Below are 19,838 nucleotides of genomic sequence, written 5' to 3'. Positions count from 1 at the left end.
AGAGAGAGAATAAGAGACATGGAAAGAGAAACACAGAGACAGAGAAAAGGAAAGAGAGAGAGAGAGAGAGAGAGAGAGAGAGAGAATAAGAGACATGGAAAGAGAGAGACAGAGAGAGAGAGAGAGAGAGAGAGAGAGAGAGAGAGAGAGAGAGAGAGAGAGAGAAAAGAAAAAGACAGAGAGAGAGGGATAAATGATTAATTAGATATCAGGCACTATAACTGAATGAGTGTGACATGGTGTAATACACACACACAGTATACAAGCTCACAAAAGTCATAAATAACCTGAAGAAATGAAGAGCATCTGCTGTGGTAAGTGTTTCAGTGTGTGTGTGTGTCAGAAACAAAGGGGTTCAGGCACGTGCTGCACATCAAACCCTACATTAGCACACTTCTACTAGTTAGGCACGAGCGCTGGCCCTTTAGTCCTTTCTTTTCTTCATTAAAAACAGTCAAAGCCTGCTTCAAATTCACAGCTAAATACTCCATAAATTAAAGGGAGATCCAGATAGAGACCAAAGAAGAAGAAGAAGAAAAAAACAGCCTGAGAGCTGGAAATTCCTCATAACTGCGATTACTGCTCTTATAAACCTTTTATGTGGTGCTTATACGTGTGTGTGTGTGTGTGAAGAGCGAGGGATCAGTGATAAGCCACTACGCTCACTTTATACTATTCTATTATTTGTATAGTGGCTTTAAAAAGAGACACTGTGACACTGAGGCTTTACACAAGGAGGGCTGGAGATTTTCTGATCCCTAATGAACAGAATTTATTTAATAAATAAATAAATAAATAAATAAATTTATTTGATATTCATGCGTGTTGGATTAAATGTTAAAATAGATAATATATGCTGAGGTCCAGCGCAGACACTGAACTTTAAATTGTACACTTCAAATTTAACACACAAATATTTAACCAGGTTAAATGAATCATTTTATTTATTTATTTATTTATTTATTTAATCCCGTGTCAGCTTCTGTGTCATTTTAATGACAGGACCAAGAAAAGTAAATTCTTACAATGTTACAGTAATAAAATCCACACGGTCAACAGCAGCAGCTATATAATGTGACCATGGTTACTGTTGTACGTAACACACACACACACTGCGCAGACAAAACTCTATACATGTATATGTACATTTGTGTTGTGTATATAACTAACATATATTCTTATGCACATTTTAACTGTCACAGCTTTATTTCTTCTATGTTATAAAGTTGTTCTCTCTACATGTGTGTCCGTCCCTCCGTGTGTGTGCGAGTGTTTCTGTCTGTCCGCATCTCTCTCCGTGCGCGTGTGTCTCTCTCACCGTGTGGGTGTGTCTCTCTCTCCCGGTGTGTGTGTCTGTCTATTTGTGTCTATCTCCGTGTGTGTGTGTCTCACCTTGTGTTTCTGTGTGTCTCTCTCTCTCTCCCTGTGTGTGTGAGTGAGTGTGTGTGTCTCTCTCTCTCTCCACATGTGTGTGTCTCTCTCTCTCTCCCCCCCTGTGTGTGTGTGTGTATATATGCTTGTCTGTGTGTGTCTCTCTCTCTCCCGGTGTGTGTCTGTCTATTCGTGTCTCTCTCCGTGTGTGTGTCTCTCACCTTGTGTTTCTCTCTCTCCCTATGTGTGTTTCTGTGTGTGTGTGTCTCTGTGTGTGTGTGTGTGTGTGTGTGTGTATATGTGTCTCTCTCTCTCTCCCTGTGTGTGTGAGTGAGTGTGTGTGTCTGTATCTGTGTGAGTGTGACTGTGTGTGTGTGTGTCTGTGTCTCTCACCGTGTGTTTTTCTCTCTCCCTGTGTGTGTCTGTATGTGTGTATATGCGTGTCTGTGTGTGTCTCTCGCTCTCCCTGTGTGTGTGTCTGTATCTGTGTGTGTCTGACTGGGTGTGTGTGTGTGTGTGTGTCTCTGCCTGCCTGTCTGTCTGATCCTTCACTTTAATATCCAATATGAATTCTGTATTCTGAAAAAGTTTTAACAGAACAAAAGCAGCTAATGGAGCTCTGGTCTTCATTTATAACTCTGAACCACTCCGTCACCTCGACCCACCTTTACTATTAAATTAATAAAATATCTTACTAAAATCAACAGCTGCTCTATGGACCGATTCACAGTGCCGTCGCCGACGCTGGAACCACTCAGAGTCCGATTGCATCCGACTCCAGTGGGAGAATACTTGGACTGGTGAGGTGGCCGTGATGCTGCTCCTGACACACGGATTCAGTTACGCCACCAGCCACAACAATCGTAAAGAAGTTAGCCGGATAATTGGATTTGAGTCGTATACTCCCTCACGTCCTTCACTCGATCTCACGAACCGCCTTTCGATCACGGTCTTGCTTGAAGTTTCATAAAACAATTCCATACAACATGCAGCAGGAACGCATTCAGCATGTTGGGTTTAACGCTGCTAACAGATTTGTAATCCTACATGTGTAAACTCCACTCACGCTGCCGCTGCAGCCGAGGAGAAGATGGACAATCTAAATGTGCTTTTTGTTCTGAAAGCCATATTCATTTTCACAAGTCCATCATGTGAGATCTCACAACAAGATTAAAAAAAGCGAGGGTTCAGTGACCATTTTGGTGACCTCCAGTTCCCAGACATCACTGTAACTGATCAGACCACAGCTCCAGATCTAAACCTCACTATATATGAAATCAAACTAAAGGTTTAACAAAAAAATAAAATAAAATAAATAAATAAACTAGAACGTACATTTCCTGAAGAAAATGTGAATGGTGCTTGCACGTGGCAAGTTCCCCTCATCGTGCTGAGTGTTTTGATATGTCACATATGATATGTCCATGTTGTGCAAATTTTTATATACACGTGAAATCACGTGACATCATCAGAATACACGTGAGGAAGTTCCCCTCATTGTTCTGAGTGTTTTGATATGTCACATGTCCATGTTGTAAAAAGTTTTTTGATTTTGCATATTTTGAGGGTGGGGCTGCCACACAACTGGGAGACCAGTCGGTACACCAATTTAAAAGTTTGTTCAGAGTATCACCCTAAAGGAGCTGGCCGAGTTTGGTGTAGATAGTTCGAAAGCTTGCCGAGTTATAAACCTCCAAAGTTTATAATGGGAGTCTATGGGAAAAAGGCCACTTTGAGACCCGGTACCGGAAGTACCGGTACTCAGATTGCTTATAAAAGTCATAGCACACCTCTCCTCAATGAGCACATAGCACACCTCGGTCAATTTGACACCTCATTCATGGATCTAGGACAAAAGCTACAGGACAAGTTACGCGCCGAAGTTTTGTCTGTAAGAGTATGCAGGATAGTAATAATGCTGCTTTGCAAGCACCATTAATAAACTGATGTTTGTTTATGTCATTACTGTTAATAACAGCACTTCATATCAGTTACAGATAATAATATTCAGTGAATATAAAGCAGGGCTGCTGGGAGATACGACTAATTTTATCGCACAATTCTCACACAATCCGCATTTCTATAATAAATTAGTTCAAATAAATGAGTTTGTCATAATATTAAAAAAATTAATAAAATCCCGTCGACGCCGTTTTCTCTTATTTGACGCCATGTCTACAAAAAACGTCGTCTTTTTTTTACATTTTTACACAAAAAAAAATTCTTTCTAAATTGCTAATATTTAAGATTCATAAAAATAAAGTTGATTAAGAAAGAAAGTAAAGAACAATCTCTATGAAACGTTGCCATTTTATAACGTAAAAAGTACCAAAATTTATTTTAAATTTTAATAGCAGCACTTTTCATGAAATCATGAAGAAGAAAAAAAAACGATCTCCATTTTTGGTATTATTACTACATCATATATCCCTAAAAACTCTCATTTTTACCTTATCATGAGGTTCAGATGCAAATTTTCCCATTTCTATTTAATGCTGTAACATAAATGATAAAAAGAAACTAAGCTTTTTAACTGAAAGGTATACGAACGTTTACGCTTCGCTCTTGCCCATTAAAGGTGTAGAATACATGAGTATATGAGTACGGAACATACTACAGCACGATAAGGGGTATCAGTGCACCGGTCTGATGTTAAGCCGTGCTGAAGGACGTTTCGGTGTGTCGGCTTGCACGCTGGTGTGACGTGACTTCTTGGGTCACTCCACGTATCAGAGCAAAACTTCAAAGCCTCCAGAGGGCACGATGCTCAGGGCTGACACACCAAACACTTGCTGAAATGTTTGCATTTAAGTGAACAAATGGCTTGCTCCATGTCAAGGCTAATGGCTATAAGGATGGGGTTGAACGGTGACGCTTGTGTTTGCGTGGCTGACTGCACGAACGTGGCGTTGTTTGTTTAAGGGTGTTGGCTGCTCCTCTACCTTACCTTTACTGAATCTCTCAATCCAGAAAGAAACCTTCCTCCTAATTTCAAGGACAGAATTCTAAAATGTTAAAAATGAACCACACCGTGTGCTAATTTGAAGACGTCTCGTCGTGTCATCTTTCGTTTTTCACTTTTCCCCCCCTCCTTATACACACTACTACAAAGATGTACTACGAAGATGTGTACGGTAGTGTACAAGTGTGTGATTTGGGATACGCCAAAGGTTCTATGTAAAAGGGATCTTCTCTTCGTCAGCTTTCATGTAGACACCAATAGCAGAACTTCCAGGGTTCTAAAAAACATTGCGAATCAGATGACCACACCGTCGCCTGTCTATTGACTCAACTGTGGAACCAAATTGTAGAACCAAAAACAGTCGTACCTTTATAGAAAAAAACAAAAAAAAAACAAGACTCTAAGTAGAACTTCGTTAAGAAGCTACAACTGAGATGAATCCTTGAGAAAACCGTTCTACTAACATAATATGGCTTCTCTCAAAAAGAACCTCTCTGAAAGGGAACCTCGGTTGCAGAGTTCTAGCGAGAACCTTCAGGGATGCACTTTAAACAGAATGCAGCGATATCTGTCATAAATTTGGCTTCACGGATTTAACTTCGAGTACATATCTCAGGAGAGATGTTCGAGCTTAACTTTAAAACCAAGGGATTAACAGATGGCGGTTATCGGCCATCGGCTCGCGCCTTTATCGGCGCTCTGAGAAACGCTTAGTCTGAACGAGGTCAGTGAAGCCGGAGGTGTTTTCGCGCAGCTGCTCTGGATCCAAACTATAGCTACAACACTCAATCCTGCTGTGTTGACTGTGAGACATGTCAGCAAGTAAAGCTTCAAAAGCGCCAACAGATGCAAAAAAAGAAGGAAAAAAAAAAAAAAAAAGTGAGTCATCTTGAGCATTCCAGCACATGATCCTACAGTGTGAAATGTGTTTGCGTGTGTATTCAGGAACAATACGCAGGAATAGAGCGGAGGGATTAACCAGCGGTTTGGCTTGATCTGTTTGGATTCACTTGACTGCCAGTCTTTACCTTGTCATGTTGACTGATTAGCTCTTTGTTGTGGAAAGTGACTCAATCGTAGGTCAGGGGGTCTTTTGCTATCAGAATCTACTAACAAACCCGATTAGCAACAAGCAAAAGGCTGTTGACCTCGAGTGTGTGTTTACGTGGCTTTACGCAAGCGGCGATAATAGCTATTAACCGGTGAACTGATTAACAAAAATACAGTGTCAACCAAAATTGTGGCACCGTATTGACTAAACACATTTATGTCATTTGGCAGACAACGTTTTCCAGCGCGACGTCCAGTTCTCGTTCACACAGCTGAACAATTAAGGGTCTTGCTCAGAGGTTCAGGAGTAGCAGCTTGGTGGTCCTGGGATAAACGACAGCGCTCTCACTTGTGTTGGCTGGAATAAAATATCTCGTAAAGTCACGTGTCAAATTAAACATCAAAACTAGTCCACAAAAAATAAAAAATATTCTTCACGTCATGGCATCATATCAGATCCCGAAGGCAAGCGCAGACAGCAGAAGGTCAGTGACAGCTCATGCACCTGGATCAGGTTCCGCAGGACAGGTGTGTAAGCGGCCATCAGAAGATAAACGCTGGCGTAGGGCCGCTAATACCGACAGGCTCAACCTTATCCAGACATTACACCGCCTGAGGTCTTTAGAGTGTAAAAAGAGAAGCTGACAGCAGCAAGCTGACCTTAGCAATGTGTCCAGACTCATAGTTTATTCACAACCTACTTATTATAATGAGAGCCTTGAGAGCAAAAAATGATGTTCAGCCTGTGAAGGTTTAACAATGACAGATGGGTGAACACGAAAAGTGAAATTATGGTACTCATCAAAAGCATAAAGAGATGCACAAGCTATTTTCTTCCCTCAATGAAGGGCATACGTAATACAGACTGTGACAAATGAAAGGAAAAACTACACTGCATGCATCTTTGCATTGAGATTTTGCAGGTCCCTAGGACTGTACTGAAGTAATGAACATCGTCATTGCTAAACGTAATCGCTTTTATAATGGCGTTGGATTGTGTTGTCAAAAAAAAAAAAAAAAAAAAACAACTTTAAGATCTCAATCGAGTTGAACAGTTGTGAGATTTCAGTGTCTTAACTTCACAAACTTAAACGAGTCCCGTGGAGGACGGGGACAGGGTGTCATTCAGGAAGAGACCACACCCACCAGGATATAAACTCTGCATCATAAAATAAAGTCGATCGGCAGGCGATAAATTCCAGTGGGTTTCGTTACCACGACGTAAGGTGGGCGTGTTTCCGGAGGTTTTGGGAAAACGCCTTCTTTCAAAAAAACCAGCATACTACGAAGAAAAAAACAAATAAACAACCATAAAGTACGGTTAGGGTTAGATTATCAAATAGGCCACGCCTACCTGATGACGCAATATCTGTTACGCTGTACTGAAATCCCTGGAAATAAGTGGCTGCCAAAGTTGATCACTAAGATCTTATAGACAAGCGAAACTAAAGGGCAGAGAATTTTTTAAAACATTGATAATCCCCATCCAGGGCTTCAAGCTTCAAGAGTGAAAAACTCACCTTATTTGTCCTCGGACTAACGGCCTGTTTTTCGTACGGTTCATGTTGGAATCAAAGGGCACCTCGAAGTACTGTGGAAAAACAGTAAGGGGAAAAAGATGATTAAGACAAGACACTACACAGTAATACAAAGTGATGAGACAAAATGTGAGAGCTTTTATCCAATAAACTAGTGGTCATACACTGAGCAGCTCTAGGCTTTCACAGACTCGAATAATCTAGAGTAAGGACACAGCCGCTTGGGAACACTAGCTCAAGGCAGGAAATGCAAGGAAATGCTTTAAATTGTGTTCGTTTCGACTTGAAGGTTTCAGAAACCATGTCAGCAAAAGTGTTGTCATTTCCTTGACAGGAACGCTTTGTCTTCTGCCAAAGAACAAACAAGAACACTTCAGAAACGTGACTATTATCCCTCAATGCCAAGACCAAACATCTGTTTCCAGCACCATTCTGTCTCACACCAGTGTATGAGAAGCTTATTGAGCTGGCACAAAATTAATCACTTAAAAAAAATGAAACTGGTCAATCAGACACTCTGTGGACTCATCAATGCTGCACTTAATTACTGTGGGAGAATCACTACAGAGGCAGAATGCGGCAAGTGACACATAGTCAGACGGTTACGTGTGCGTTCGGGGGTTCTCGGTAGTGCATAAGGGGACAATTATGACGAAAAACTGCTTATTCCTTTTGTTTTATGGCCTTCTCCTGGGGAGTCTGCTGAAAAGCCACCCCTGGGAAACCACAATGTGTGGCTAAAATACAAACACATGGGGTGCCTGAAGTCAGGAACCAGTTAATCCTAGTGCGCAAGTCCACACCTAATGAACAAAACAGATAGCAGACCATTTCAACCGGTGAATCCCAGGATGCATTACAAATGAAATACAGCTCACATAAAAGAACTAATAAACAGATAGCCCACTTTTCTTTCTCCTGTTTTAAATTATGGTCAGACGTCGGAGAAGGCTCTGTGGTCAGGAACAATTTACACAAAGCGTGTGTGTTTTCTTGGAGAAATAAGAGACCTAACACTTTGCCATGGAAAAGATGACACATGACAAGAGTTTGCTTACTTTGAGAGTGTATATATATATATATATATATATATATATATATATATATATATATATATATATATATATATATTCTTCTGTAATTAACGGAAACCTTGAAAGAAAATATCATCCTATCGGTTGCTTTTTTCGTGTTTTTGATAATTAACATGCTAATCAAAACAACCGAAGGTTAATTTTTAATTTTAACATTTTACCATCTATATTAACCACACTGCAAATATGTGACTAGCAGCTGATGAAGGGATTTGTCCCATGGATCGTATCTACCTAAAGAGAGTGACGGAGCAGCTTTTAAATCTGTCAATCATTTTTCACCTCCTCATCTGTACAATCTACTCAAACAGATCAACTCTCAAAGCTTCCGAGTTTGATCTTAATATGGCTGTTAATGCCTTTATACTCATCATCTTGCAGATCAGTAAATAACCACGCAAAGGTTCTGCTATAATGCTGTATAGTTGATACGCGTTCCTGGAACACCAAAATTTGTTCATTAAGAAGATATTAAACATGAGAAAAGAATCTCTTGCTCTTATTTAAAACTAGACATTCACTTATGTTTTGCTGAGTTTCCGTCTATTAAATGTCACCGCCTATTGATAGTGGTGTAGTGGGATTTAGGGGCTTTTTACACCTGGTCACTTCCTGCGTTTTCTGTGATCAGATATCTATCCGATGGTAAAAAGACCAGGTCTAAATGTCCTCCGAAACGTTTTCGAGACGGATATAGATCCGATCGTTCAAACCACTTCAGGAGGTGGTCTGGGATGTGGTTGTTCAAGCCACATACGTCAGCACTAAACTCCTCCCAAACGGAAGTACGACACTCGCAAGTGACTCACGAGTCGTGCATCGCGCCAGAAACAAAAACGCTGTTTTTTGTAGCATAACCGTCGTAACAAGTTTTTTCGTCTTCTTTTTTATCGCATTCTGAAAACCGCATACACCAAAGCGTGTTCCATTTCAGTTACCCCGGAAATGAGGTCAAATATATTAGCCTTTTGGCCTGGAGTAGAAAGATCGGATCGATATCCGATTCGCCGAGACGCATTTATGTGGCCTGATGTAAACGGAACAGTTTTAACAAATCAGATAGCTATCGGATCAGAGACAACACATGAAGTGACCAGGTGTAAAAAAGCCCTTAGCGGTCGCTTCGTCTCCACCTAAATGTACCACCTAATACCCTCTGTGACGTCAGCATGGGTCACAACTTCTTCCAATCAACAAATTGTCACCAAATTTGCTAAAGATACCCCTTAGGTTTCAACACTGTTTAATGGATTTCAGGGTGGAGTTTTCATTTAACAAGAATGACAGTTATTGTTTGTCTGACATATCACACAGATGGGTTTAAATTGTATAAGCAAGCCAGCACAATTTCTCAACAGAAGAAAAAAAAAAAAAAAAATGAACAGTGACAAACACGTCCAAGAGGTGACACTCGAGATTGATGGTTTTTCATTTTCCCCCTCAACAGGCTTTGGCAGCTCCATCCAACATGGACCGATGTCATCTGAGATGACTTGGGGAAGCTAAAGCCCAACATCTGCTGTGTAAAAGTGCAGCATAGGATCTGCAAAGGCTCAGTTTTATTCCTTCAGCCATTAGAGGCATGGGGCAGGACCGCAGCAGCTGCAGGCCGCGCTAAGGGAGCTCAGTTTGAGGGTTGAGGTGTTAATTCTATTTCCTGGGTCAGAAAGCGCATCAAGAGGTCAGAAAAAGAAATGGGGTGAGGGTTCTGGCTCGAGTGTGATCCTCAGGATTGCTGGCCAAGCTCTAATAATGCCTTTACTTGGAGAAAAAGGCTCAAGGCCTGAAAGCTGATGTGTCCGTGGTGGTTTTGGAAAGAGCGACGAGCCATAATCGTATGCAAGCCTGTGTATTACCAGCATCTGAAATAATTGAGAAAAAGCAATAAATCTGCACTGGGTGGCTCAGTAAATCCAAAAGATATTAGTGTTAAATTAGGGAGTTTGGTGATGTGTGAAAACTGTTTTTAAGCCTGGAAACAGTCCAGACTGCCAGCAGTGATGCACGGTCCTCTCGAAAACGGTGGTCTGGGGGACAATTCTTCCACATCTGGGCCCGGGCTGCATCGTGTTTGAATGCTATGCACTCTTTGGTTGCACAGAAATTAACACGATTATTTGTCTCCTTACTTCATATTTCAGGGATTCTTGATGGCAGGAAAAGGGTGGTGTTGAGCAGAGAAGATGGAACGCGTGATTGATATCTAAAACTTACTTTCATAAACAGGAGCTCTAATTTGCACACGTCATTATGAATCTCATTATGTCCTCACTGCTTGAGTGTTGGTACAGAAAGAGAAAATAATTGGTACATTTTTAAAGTGCCTACCAATTTGTAAACCATGAAAGTGATGGACTGTGGAAATGATCCGTGGTTGGCAACGAATTCGACTCACAAACACAACCCTGTTATAACAAGCCCAGAATCAGTCCTGGTGTAGACCTACAGACAAAGGCAAAATCTTCAGTTCAAGATGCGTTTCCAAACCTAACTAGATTTGTAAAGTTCGTCGTGACAAACTTTGATGTTGGCTTTGACGAGGCAAGTATTCGCAAAGGCCGGTGCTTTTTGGAGGCGAGTGGACATAAGGGTCAGTGTTACTTTTGGAGGCAAGTGGACAGAAAGATAGGGTGCCAAAACATTTGGAGGCAAGTGGAGATGAGCATGTGACGTCATCCAAATACTCCTGAGGAAGTTCCCCTCATTGTTCTGAGTGTTTTGATATATCACATGCCCATGTTGTGCAAATTTTTTTATTTTCATGTGACATCACGTGACATCATCAGAATACACATGAGGAAGTTCCCCTCATTGTTCTGAGTGTTTTGATATGTCACAAAGTTTTTTGATTTTGCATATTTTGGGGGCGGGGCTGCGGGACAACCGAAAGCTTGCCGAGTTATAAACCTCCAAAGTTTATAATGGGAGTCTATGGGAAAAAAGGCCACTTTGAGACCCGGTACCGGAAGTACCGGTACTCGGATCGCTTAGAAAAGTCATAACAACAAACTTCAGACCAGACCATATCTACAACATATCCGAATTTGGTGCATGTGGCTCGAAAGCCCTAGGCTGCATTAAATTCTTATAAATTTTTGTCTAAGCTGAAATAGGAAAACAGAATGTTGGCTTCTACAAAGTCAACATAATAAGTAAATATTTCAGACATACAAGTTGAGTGCATCATTTAAATAATAAATCGCTTACTTTTTTTTGGGAGGAGGAAATAAGCAGGCTGATTCGTGTGAAGCTACATGCTTGGATGCCAACGTGACTGTTGGCTGGCAGCAAAAATGAGAAGAAGAGTGTGACCATAAAAGCCACAGAAAAGTGAATTTATTAAACTTTTGAAATGAGCATGGCTACATTAGAGACTGAGGATGTATGAAAAACAGCTGGATTGCAGCTCAAGAATTCTCCTATTTTCTGGGCTTGACAGAAACTCTAAGCATCCTGGCAGTGTGTCCTCTCACTTTGTCCATTCTCATTCTTACCCTCAATCATTCAAATTGTATGGATCATCTGGTTCAGATCATCACTCACTCACTCACTCACTCTTGTTCCCCTTCAAGCTATTCCTTCTACACAGTACACCCAAAAGCAAGGCCTTGCACTAAGCACTGACCATTTTTTAAAAGTGTATATAAGAGAACGATCTTTACTAAGACAGAAACTGATGAATCCCACGTCTCTTATTATTTGATTTTCGGCAAGCTTGAAGGGAAACAAATGCGTGCGCGTATGCGGTGAAGCCGTCGACGTGAAGAAAAGCTGATTGATCGCTGTGAAAGTGTGAGCCGAGTATAGATATATACGATGTATCTGCTTAAAATTGCAAGCCCGTACATAAAAAATAAAGAGTATCCAAGCACAAGGTGCTCAATGGTTATGTAGTTTGTAAACAGTTTAACCATATACGCTGCGTCACGCTGTGACCTAGCGATGAAAGAGAAAGAATGTGCAGTGCAAATAATTCATTTACTGTATCACAAGAGAATCCACCAGAACACAGATACCACAAGAAGAATAGTGTCCAAGGGAGGAAGTCTGATTCCAAGGAAGTGTATGCTAGTGAGCATAAAATGTTGTGTACATTTGACCACCTGGCACATAGCAAATGCATCAACAGGATCTGGAAGATCTAAAAACCAAGTTCTCCATTCACACAAGCCCAAGATGAAATGATCCAAGAGTTTGAATCAACAAAAAAACAAGGCTCAACAATCTAGAGCTGCAAGCAATCAAAAACCAGGTGCACAGACCGGTTTCTGGAGTTTCACGGGTAACAAACAGAACGCTTTCCTAATGTGTTTCACAACAAGCAGCAATCTGGCTACATGTCTAGATCATCTGGACATAAGATCAAATCAACAAAGCCTGATGCAGTGTGTGAACCGAGCCGCAGAAGAAGGTTCCAGATCTGGAGTCTATAGACTGAAATCCAACATGCACAAAAAAAAAAACAAGAATAAACCAATTCGGTGGGTGAAGAAAATATTGGAAGTGATTATAAAGATCCGACATGCATGTTTTAAAGTATAGACACAAACCCTACTCTCTGGTAGTCAGCTGTAACCACAGATCATATCCACCTGTTAACAGTTGTGAACAGGATAGAAGCAGATGTTCCATCACTCATCCAACATGTTGACAAATGCAGTAATCAATCATAATGAAACTCTGGCCTGGTGTAAGCTTTTATATGCTGATTAGTCATCCACTATATTGTCGAAAGTTTGTGGACACCAGGACAGGCTTCAGTTGTGCTTTTCAGACAACCCCATTTGCAGCTATATATATATAAAAAATAAATTCTTTTGGAAAGACTTTCCTCTAGAAGTTGGAGTATGGCTGTGGACATTTGGCCATTCAGCCTAAAGACCATTACTGTTGTTAGGTTTGGGTTCCGTGCCTCCCTATAAGATTATGTCCTTCCAAATCTGTGACAACAGCTTCGAGGAAGGGTTTGATTGTCAAGTGTCCACCCTTAAGAAATTTATTTTATATGGGGCAGTGGTGGCTCAACTGGTTAAGGCTCTGGGTTGCTGATCGGCGGATCGGGGTTCAAGCTGTCACTGCTGGGCCCTTGAGCAAGGCCCTCAACCCTCCCTGCTCCAGGGGCGCTGCATCATAGCTGCCCCTGCACTCTGACCCAAACATCCTCAGTTGGGGTATGTGAAGAAAAGAATTCCACTGTGCTGTAATGTATATGTGGCGATAATAAAGGCTTCTATGCCCCGTTCTATCTATCTATCTATCTCTACTAGGCAGAAAGTTCTAAAATAAAAAAAAAAAAAGGATAGCGTATATCTTGGTCTGAGAGCGTATATAGGATATATGGACCTATAGCATATAGGTTTTCTTATATTCTCATACAATTCAGAAAAACCTGCAATTATACTATGTTAAAACATCTTACCTTAGGTTATTTCGCATTTTAGACAATAAACATTAGTAAATGACTGGAGTGAATAGAGTTTCAGTAAACAACAAACCTAAATTCACAGTTAATAATCTAACCATTTACCGAACCATTTTCTTGGTGTAATCCATCAACACGGCTACGACACGCTGCTACGAGCTCGCCAAACTCCTCCGTCCCCCTCACTACCATGAGTTCAAAAAAGGTACCAATCCTGAGCAAGTAAGAAAAAACCCAGAAACAGACTGAGAGCCAGTGGGAAAAGATTGGCTCCAGGTTTCTGGTGCCAATCTTTTGAAAGGTACTGCAAACACAAGTTAAATGAAATCAGCCTTCATGAAAATGCTGAGCTGTAACAGCGGTTCTCGAACGATCCCGCCAATAAAAAAAAAAGAAAACGGGACATCATCAGTACTCCCAGGTAACTTCATGAGCCAGGAGTGAGCTGATGTTAGACAGTCTCTTCCAACACTTTTGAACTTTTGATCATTTGTATGCTGCGCTCCCTTGAGCCTGGGAGCACTGCTGTAAACAACCTGGCAGAGGGTCAGCTGGCATGCTGACAAGCGTGATTAATGGTTAGAGTGATGTGCTAAACAGCCGACATGGTAATAAGCCAATTACTGATGTCCGGGAACATGTTATCTTGATTCCATGTTAATCGATGTGTGTAGCCGTCGACAAAGTTCAGCTTGAATTACTATCACAGAACGGAACGATGGAAAAATTGCTGTCAAAGGTAACAAATTAACAGAAAAACTTGTATGTGAATGATTTGACATGTTCACCTGCTCTGTATCCCCATATACTCAACAAGACAAAAGCTCCACATTCCTCGACATGCCCCATTTTCTCAGCCTTGCCTCTTGATCTGGTTCCAGCTGCGACGTTTGCAGATGTTTTTGCCGCACTTGCTCGAGTTAGGACAACATTAGCATGTGTTTCAAGATGACGACACAAGATAGATGATGGCGGTCTGTGCTGGACGGGAGCTGGACCCAAAGGCTTAGCGGTGTTGCCTTAGGGTTCACGGGGTCAGGGGACTTGCATGGGAGAAGGGAAGCCGTCCTTCATCCTTAACCTGGACGTCATATTAAATCATTTGGGCCGTCTCTTAGGAGTAGGCCATGATATGTTTTTCCCACCAAAAAGCAGTTTGCTGGTATTTTAGGTAGCACATCCATGATGTATCTATAACTGCTCACACACTATAACAAATACAACTGTCAGATCTACATCCCTGTAAGGGTATTGCAAGTGAGAGTAATTAATCTAGATCATCGATCCTTGAACCTACGTCACGTTATGTACGGCTCGGTTATAGCACAGGTTCCCAAACTGGTCCAGGAGTACCACGTGTACTGCATATCTTGGTTATCCGAACCCATCCGTTTCAAATAACTAAATACAGTTTCACGTATTCGCACGAAAGCTTTGGGGATTTATAGAAGCCGAGCGGAATAAATGACTCTTCTCACTTTTCATGACTATTCTTATATAGACATGAAGCAAGGGTGAAATCCCACTGGCACCACTGACTAACGGCAGGTAGTCGAACGGCAAAGTGGTCCAAAGTGGTTCGTTTTACAAAATAAATAAATAAATAAATAAATTTCGGAACCACTTTTTTTTTTTCCTGCAAGTTAAATATTGTTAAATCTGCTTTTAACACAGGAATTCTCAGAACATTATTCATTCTCAGACTATAACAGTTCTGCAAGTGACGCGAGAGAGCCGTGATCCTGTAATGTGTAAACTGAGGTCTTTCCTAAGAACCCCATTAATCAGCATTCCGCCTATCGGCCCGGTTTTTAAGTCTCTCTCAAACAAAACACAGACGCCAATTAGGTGATACCATTATTTCACTCTCAAGGTAAACACATCCATTGTGCAAAAACGACAAGTTCCTTTGTGGGAGAAAGCTCCAGTTGTATGTGTGACAAACTCTGATAAGTCTGCTGGCTTTTTTAATGAGAACATTCCGGACCACTTTCAGATAACCGTTAAAGCTGTGTACACTGGACAAGTTCATGCCCGAGGTTTCACTGGATAAGCGAAATATGCGGTCCCGCTTCCCGTTATGAATCTTACGGGTAGGCGACGAGGATGTGGTCGGAAATCAGGGCGCTTGTAAAAGGGGTGGGAATGGAAGTTGAAAGCTGAAAGCTTGCTTGTTCAATAAGGCAAAGCTGTCTCATTTCAGCATCCCTGAGAAGAACGTGATGAGTAAGCAGGCGTGTTTATCCGACAGAGTTTAGATTATATTGGGATATTCCAGCTGTGCGCAAGAGAGAAGTCGGAGTGTGGTCCTTTAAAGATAGCGCTGTGAACTCGTAGATGTGGGTTGTTTTCAGAACAGCGGTACAAAAGAGCCTAAAAGTAAATGAATATTCTGTGATGGTCCAATCATCAGAATTTACATCTAAATTCCAGCTGCGGTTCGAAAATTTCAAATGTAGGTTTAGACATCTTCCTTATGGATCGTTTGAACACGCCTGAAATTTTCTTATCAGCACCCGCTCCATTTAACAGACCAGTGTGATGGAAGGGTTTGCTGATGGAACCATTTCATTTTTTGACTTCTTTCCAATCGGCATTTCAGCAAATGCGTTACCGCACTAATTCCCACCAACCTCGCACGCTGCATAATGTCACAGAAGCTCCTCTCGATATGTAATCTTGCTTTCTCCCCTTCGTTCTTTATCTGCTGTTTTGAAGACGTGCTGAGACACGGGTCAGCGGCTTCTGCGTTTCTTTTGCGAATCGTATCGCTTTTTCTCAACAACCGCAACGTGTGATTCAGATCCAAGCCCCTGTCATACGTTTGCATTCCATAATCAGTCTCCCAATTCACTACATTGCTGTTTTTAGGCCACCTGCGTACACTGTACCGCAGACAACCGATAACACACACAAACATGCGGCAGACAGGACAACGACTGGAGATAGCAGGAAAAGACATCTTCAAAGACAAATCCCTGTTAGTGTCTGCAACAAAGAAAAAACTCTGAGCAGTTGCTGACTGAGTCAACAGGGGATTTTCTTTTTTTTTTTACAGACGTGTGCTTCATCATTATCAAAAACGTCAACAGCTGAGTGCAGCGACATTACGATAAAATGGCTATAGTAAAGAAAAGACTGCATGAAATAAAAAGAGGGAGACACCCCTTCATCCTGTCCAGCATTAAGCCAGCAATTATACAGCACGCTCTAATTGTGGTTTCTCAAATCCATATAACAGGCTTCTGAGATGCAGACCTTGTGGTCTCCTACCCTATTATTAGCTGTGTGCTAATGGATGAGGTACGGGCCCAGTTAAAAACGCGAAGCCTGCTCGAGTGGGGACCTCACATTAGCCGACACATAACATGACGCAGAGGATCCGCGTTCTCTTTGAGCTTTGAGGACTTGTAAAAGCACAACTGTGAAACAGCAAGATGAATAATCCATGTTTTAAGTAACGCAAGCTCGAGCGGCGACAGATGGAGCTGGGGCGGGTTTTCGAAACAGCTCGAGGACGTGTTAAGTGTTTCCTGTCGTTTTGTGTTCTCCTTGGCTCCACGCACTGGGCCTCAGAGAGCCCCCGCACTCATTTTTCCTCATCCCTCACTCGAGCGCGGCCCTGTTAGCTCCTCCGCCGGGTCCTCGGAGTGAGCAGTCAACCATCTGCGCGTAAAAAGGAGTAAAATGGTTCCTGTCAGAACATGTGCCGGATACAGACAGGCTGAAATGAGGGAATGACCTGATGGCCAGAAATAGCGTAAAACGAATGCCAGTCAGAAGACAAGCAGGCAAGGAAGCTGGAATGAGAAGGAGGATGGGGAATATTCCAAGCAATACAAATAAAAATATACAACAATATATTTATATTTAACAAATGCTAAAGCTGTCCATTTAAAAAGCATAAAGCATGAGATATATATATATATATATATATATATATAAATTTTTTCTGAATGTCTGTTTAAGGCCTGTGACACCAGGTGGGAGTCAGTTCAACGAGTCATTTGTAAAAATGACTCAAATAGGATTGGTCAAAAAGGTTTACTACTTTTAACCCAAACATTTCAAAAAACATCAGATTTCGTATAAGAGCAGTATTTTCGACTGCGTGACGAATAACGTTACATTAATCCGCTTGCTCTGACGTCTTTCTATAGCAACAACTCGTTTACAGGGACTTCTTCAGAAAGTAAGAAAACATTTATCGGTGTATGATGGTTGACACTGGGAAGCTTTTGGTGTTGCGGCACAGAAATTAAACAAGCTTGACAGGTATATGACAGTAAGGCATTTAGAACTAACATTACCTTAAACCTGATACAATGCAGGTTAAAAAAAATAAATAATACAATTATTAGTTCGGCTACCAGGGAAGTGGTATATATATAATATATGGTGGGCTGGATAAATAAAATAAACAAGAATTTGTGAATAAATAAATGCTTTTGGAATAGAAAACAATACAGCTATGAGCTACGGTGTTCTTTTCTCGCACTACTGGACAACCAGGCAAAGTAGTAGTATAGCAAAGCCAAAAAAAAAAAAAAAGGTCCCAGACAACAAAACATGTAATGATTTTATTCCTATGTAAGAAATATAAAGGATGTCAGACTTGCAGGAATCTAGATATATCCAGTTGTACTGCATCTCTAACAAAGTTTCATGAGAAGACGGATACCAAGAAGTGTCGCCAGATTATACGTTATACAGTTTGATCATAAACCAGTGACTGCAGCAGCATCCTGAACCCAAGTGGTTCACACTCGATTTACTCAAAGGAGGGGATATAAAAAAAAAAAAAAAAAAGTTTGAAACGTACTCAACAAGATCAGGTGTTAAACCCAAAACCATTAGCTTTGATATATGAAGTTTTCAAATGAAGAAAAGAAAATGGATGCAAGGGTTTGATGCACTTGAGAAACCTAATCCTAATGTTCCAACAAAAACAGTCCCTAAAAAATTGGTCATGAAAATAAACCTTATAAACTTGAGTCTGGAAGCATTATGATGATGCTTTTCCAAACTACTGTTTTTTTGTATTGCCAAATCGCCTGTGCACTGCGACTCAGCTCTGCTAAGTTGTTGGTATGAGCAGCTGTTTGACGGCGCACAAAGGCACGGCCACCATCGATCATTGCCACCGGCATTTCCACAACAAAGGACACGCTGCTAACAAAGTGCTTCCGCTTCCTACACAGGATACGGCTACCCCTGACTCCATCGTCTTTTAATCCCGACAAGTCAGGGAGGAGTGTGACTTCTGAAGAACACAGGAACAACAGAATAGGGAAAGGGGGAGATGAAAAAGATTGAAGACTGGAACATGTATAGCTCCAGACATGTATATGACAAGGTCAAGTGCCGGTGTTGAACCGTATCGAGTTTACACTGGATATCCATCTGGCTATAAACAAAGAAACACCAAAAAAATCGCTGTGGCACAACACTAAGCTGTGTTAATCCGTTCAACTATTGGGTTGCTTTTCTAAAAAAGGTTACTTCCTGACCTGCAAAGTTAATGGAGGTTCAGCGCTGTTCAGCCGAGTCACACCCAGTTACAATAACATGCTTCGCTGTTTTTCTGATGTTCATGTATTGTGTACAGCAGCCCATCCTGTCACTCACACACGTTAATCAGTAACTACGCCGTTTCAGGATGCCAAAGAAAAGTCGGAGACCTCTGGGGTTAGGCGGTCACAGTACACGATAACCACAGAGGAAAAACCTGCAGCATTGTGGTGTTGCTTTTAAGACTAACAGACGAGAATGAAAGGCTTTTATTTCATCCGGAGCCAAAGTACCATGCAATTCCTTTTCCCGCAGTTTGTGTCTGGTATAAAGTGTTAGCATGTTCTCCGATAATAAAAAAAATAGACAAATAAATTCTGAATATAGTTCGGAATATTCATTGTTGAGAATATTAGCAAATAAATAAATCACAACTGATGTGATAAACCTAACCTCTGAGCTTCTGTAACCTTTAAAAGGTGCCCTTCCACACAATCGTTTTTACTTGTATTTTTTGATATGTGTTCGGTCCATATGTGTTTGTGTTGTGTCGTGAATGTGAAAATGAACTGCTACCTCCCCGGTCAGTTTTAGCCACTTAAAAGAAATAAGGGGAGAAATCAGGTCAGTTGGAAAAGCTGGTCACTGTGACGTCAGAGTGATCGAGCTCATTACTATTCATGAGCTCTCCCACTTGAGACCGCGCCCCCAGAATTCGTGTAGCTCAGTGAGTTTCCTATACAGCAAGGATGGCTGAACGTCAACGGGCTTGTGAAGAAGCCGTTCTGCCGCGATTCAAGGTGATTGTAAACAAATTTGCTCTAGCCTAGGCTACTTATTGCGCTGGGTGAATGAATAGTCATGCTCTCATATCCTAGCGGTTAGCCAAT

The 19,838-nt window shown here is 41.3% G+C and overlaps 1 protein-coding gene across 1 annotated transcript in view; it reads right to left on the bottom strand.

The window, feature by feature from the left end:
* Window positions 1–19,838, bottom strand: part of LOC132862663 (protoheme IX farnesyltransferase, mitochondrial) — a 48,003-nt gene that overhangs the window by 3,308 nt on the left and 24,857 nt on the right. Inside the window, exon 5 of the mRNA XM_060894812.1 lies at window positions 6,904–6,974. Coding sequence (XP_060750795.1) covers window positions 6,904–6,974 — 71 coding nt within the window. The remainder of the gene's footprint in view (window positions 1–6,903; window positions 6,975–19,838) is intronic.

This window comes from Tachysurus vachellii, chromosome 2 (assembly GCF_030014155.1).
Source record: "Tachysurus vachellii isolate PV-2020 chromosome 2, HZAU_Pvac_v1, whole genome shotgun sequence".
Classification (NCBI taxonomy): domain Eukaryota; kingdom Metazoa; phylum Chordata; class Actinopteri; order Siluriformes; family Bagridae; genus Tachysurus; species Tachysurus vachellii.
Note: the sequence above shows the minus strand (reverse complement) of the source record. Positions and strands in the feature narration are given on the sequence as shown.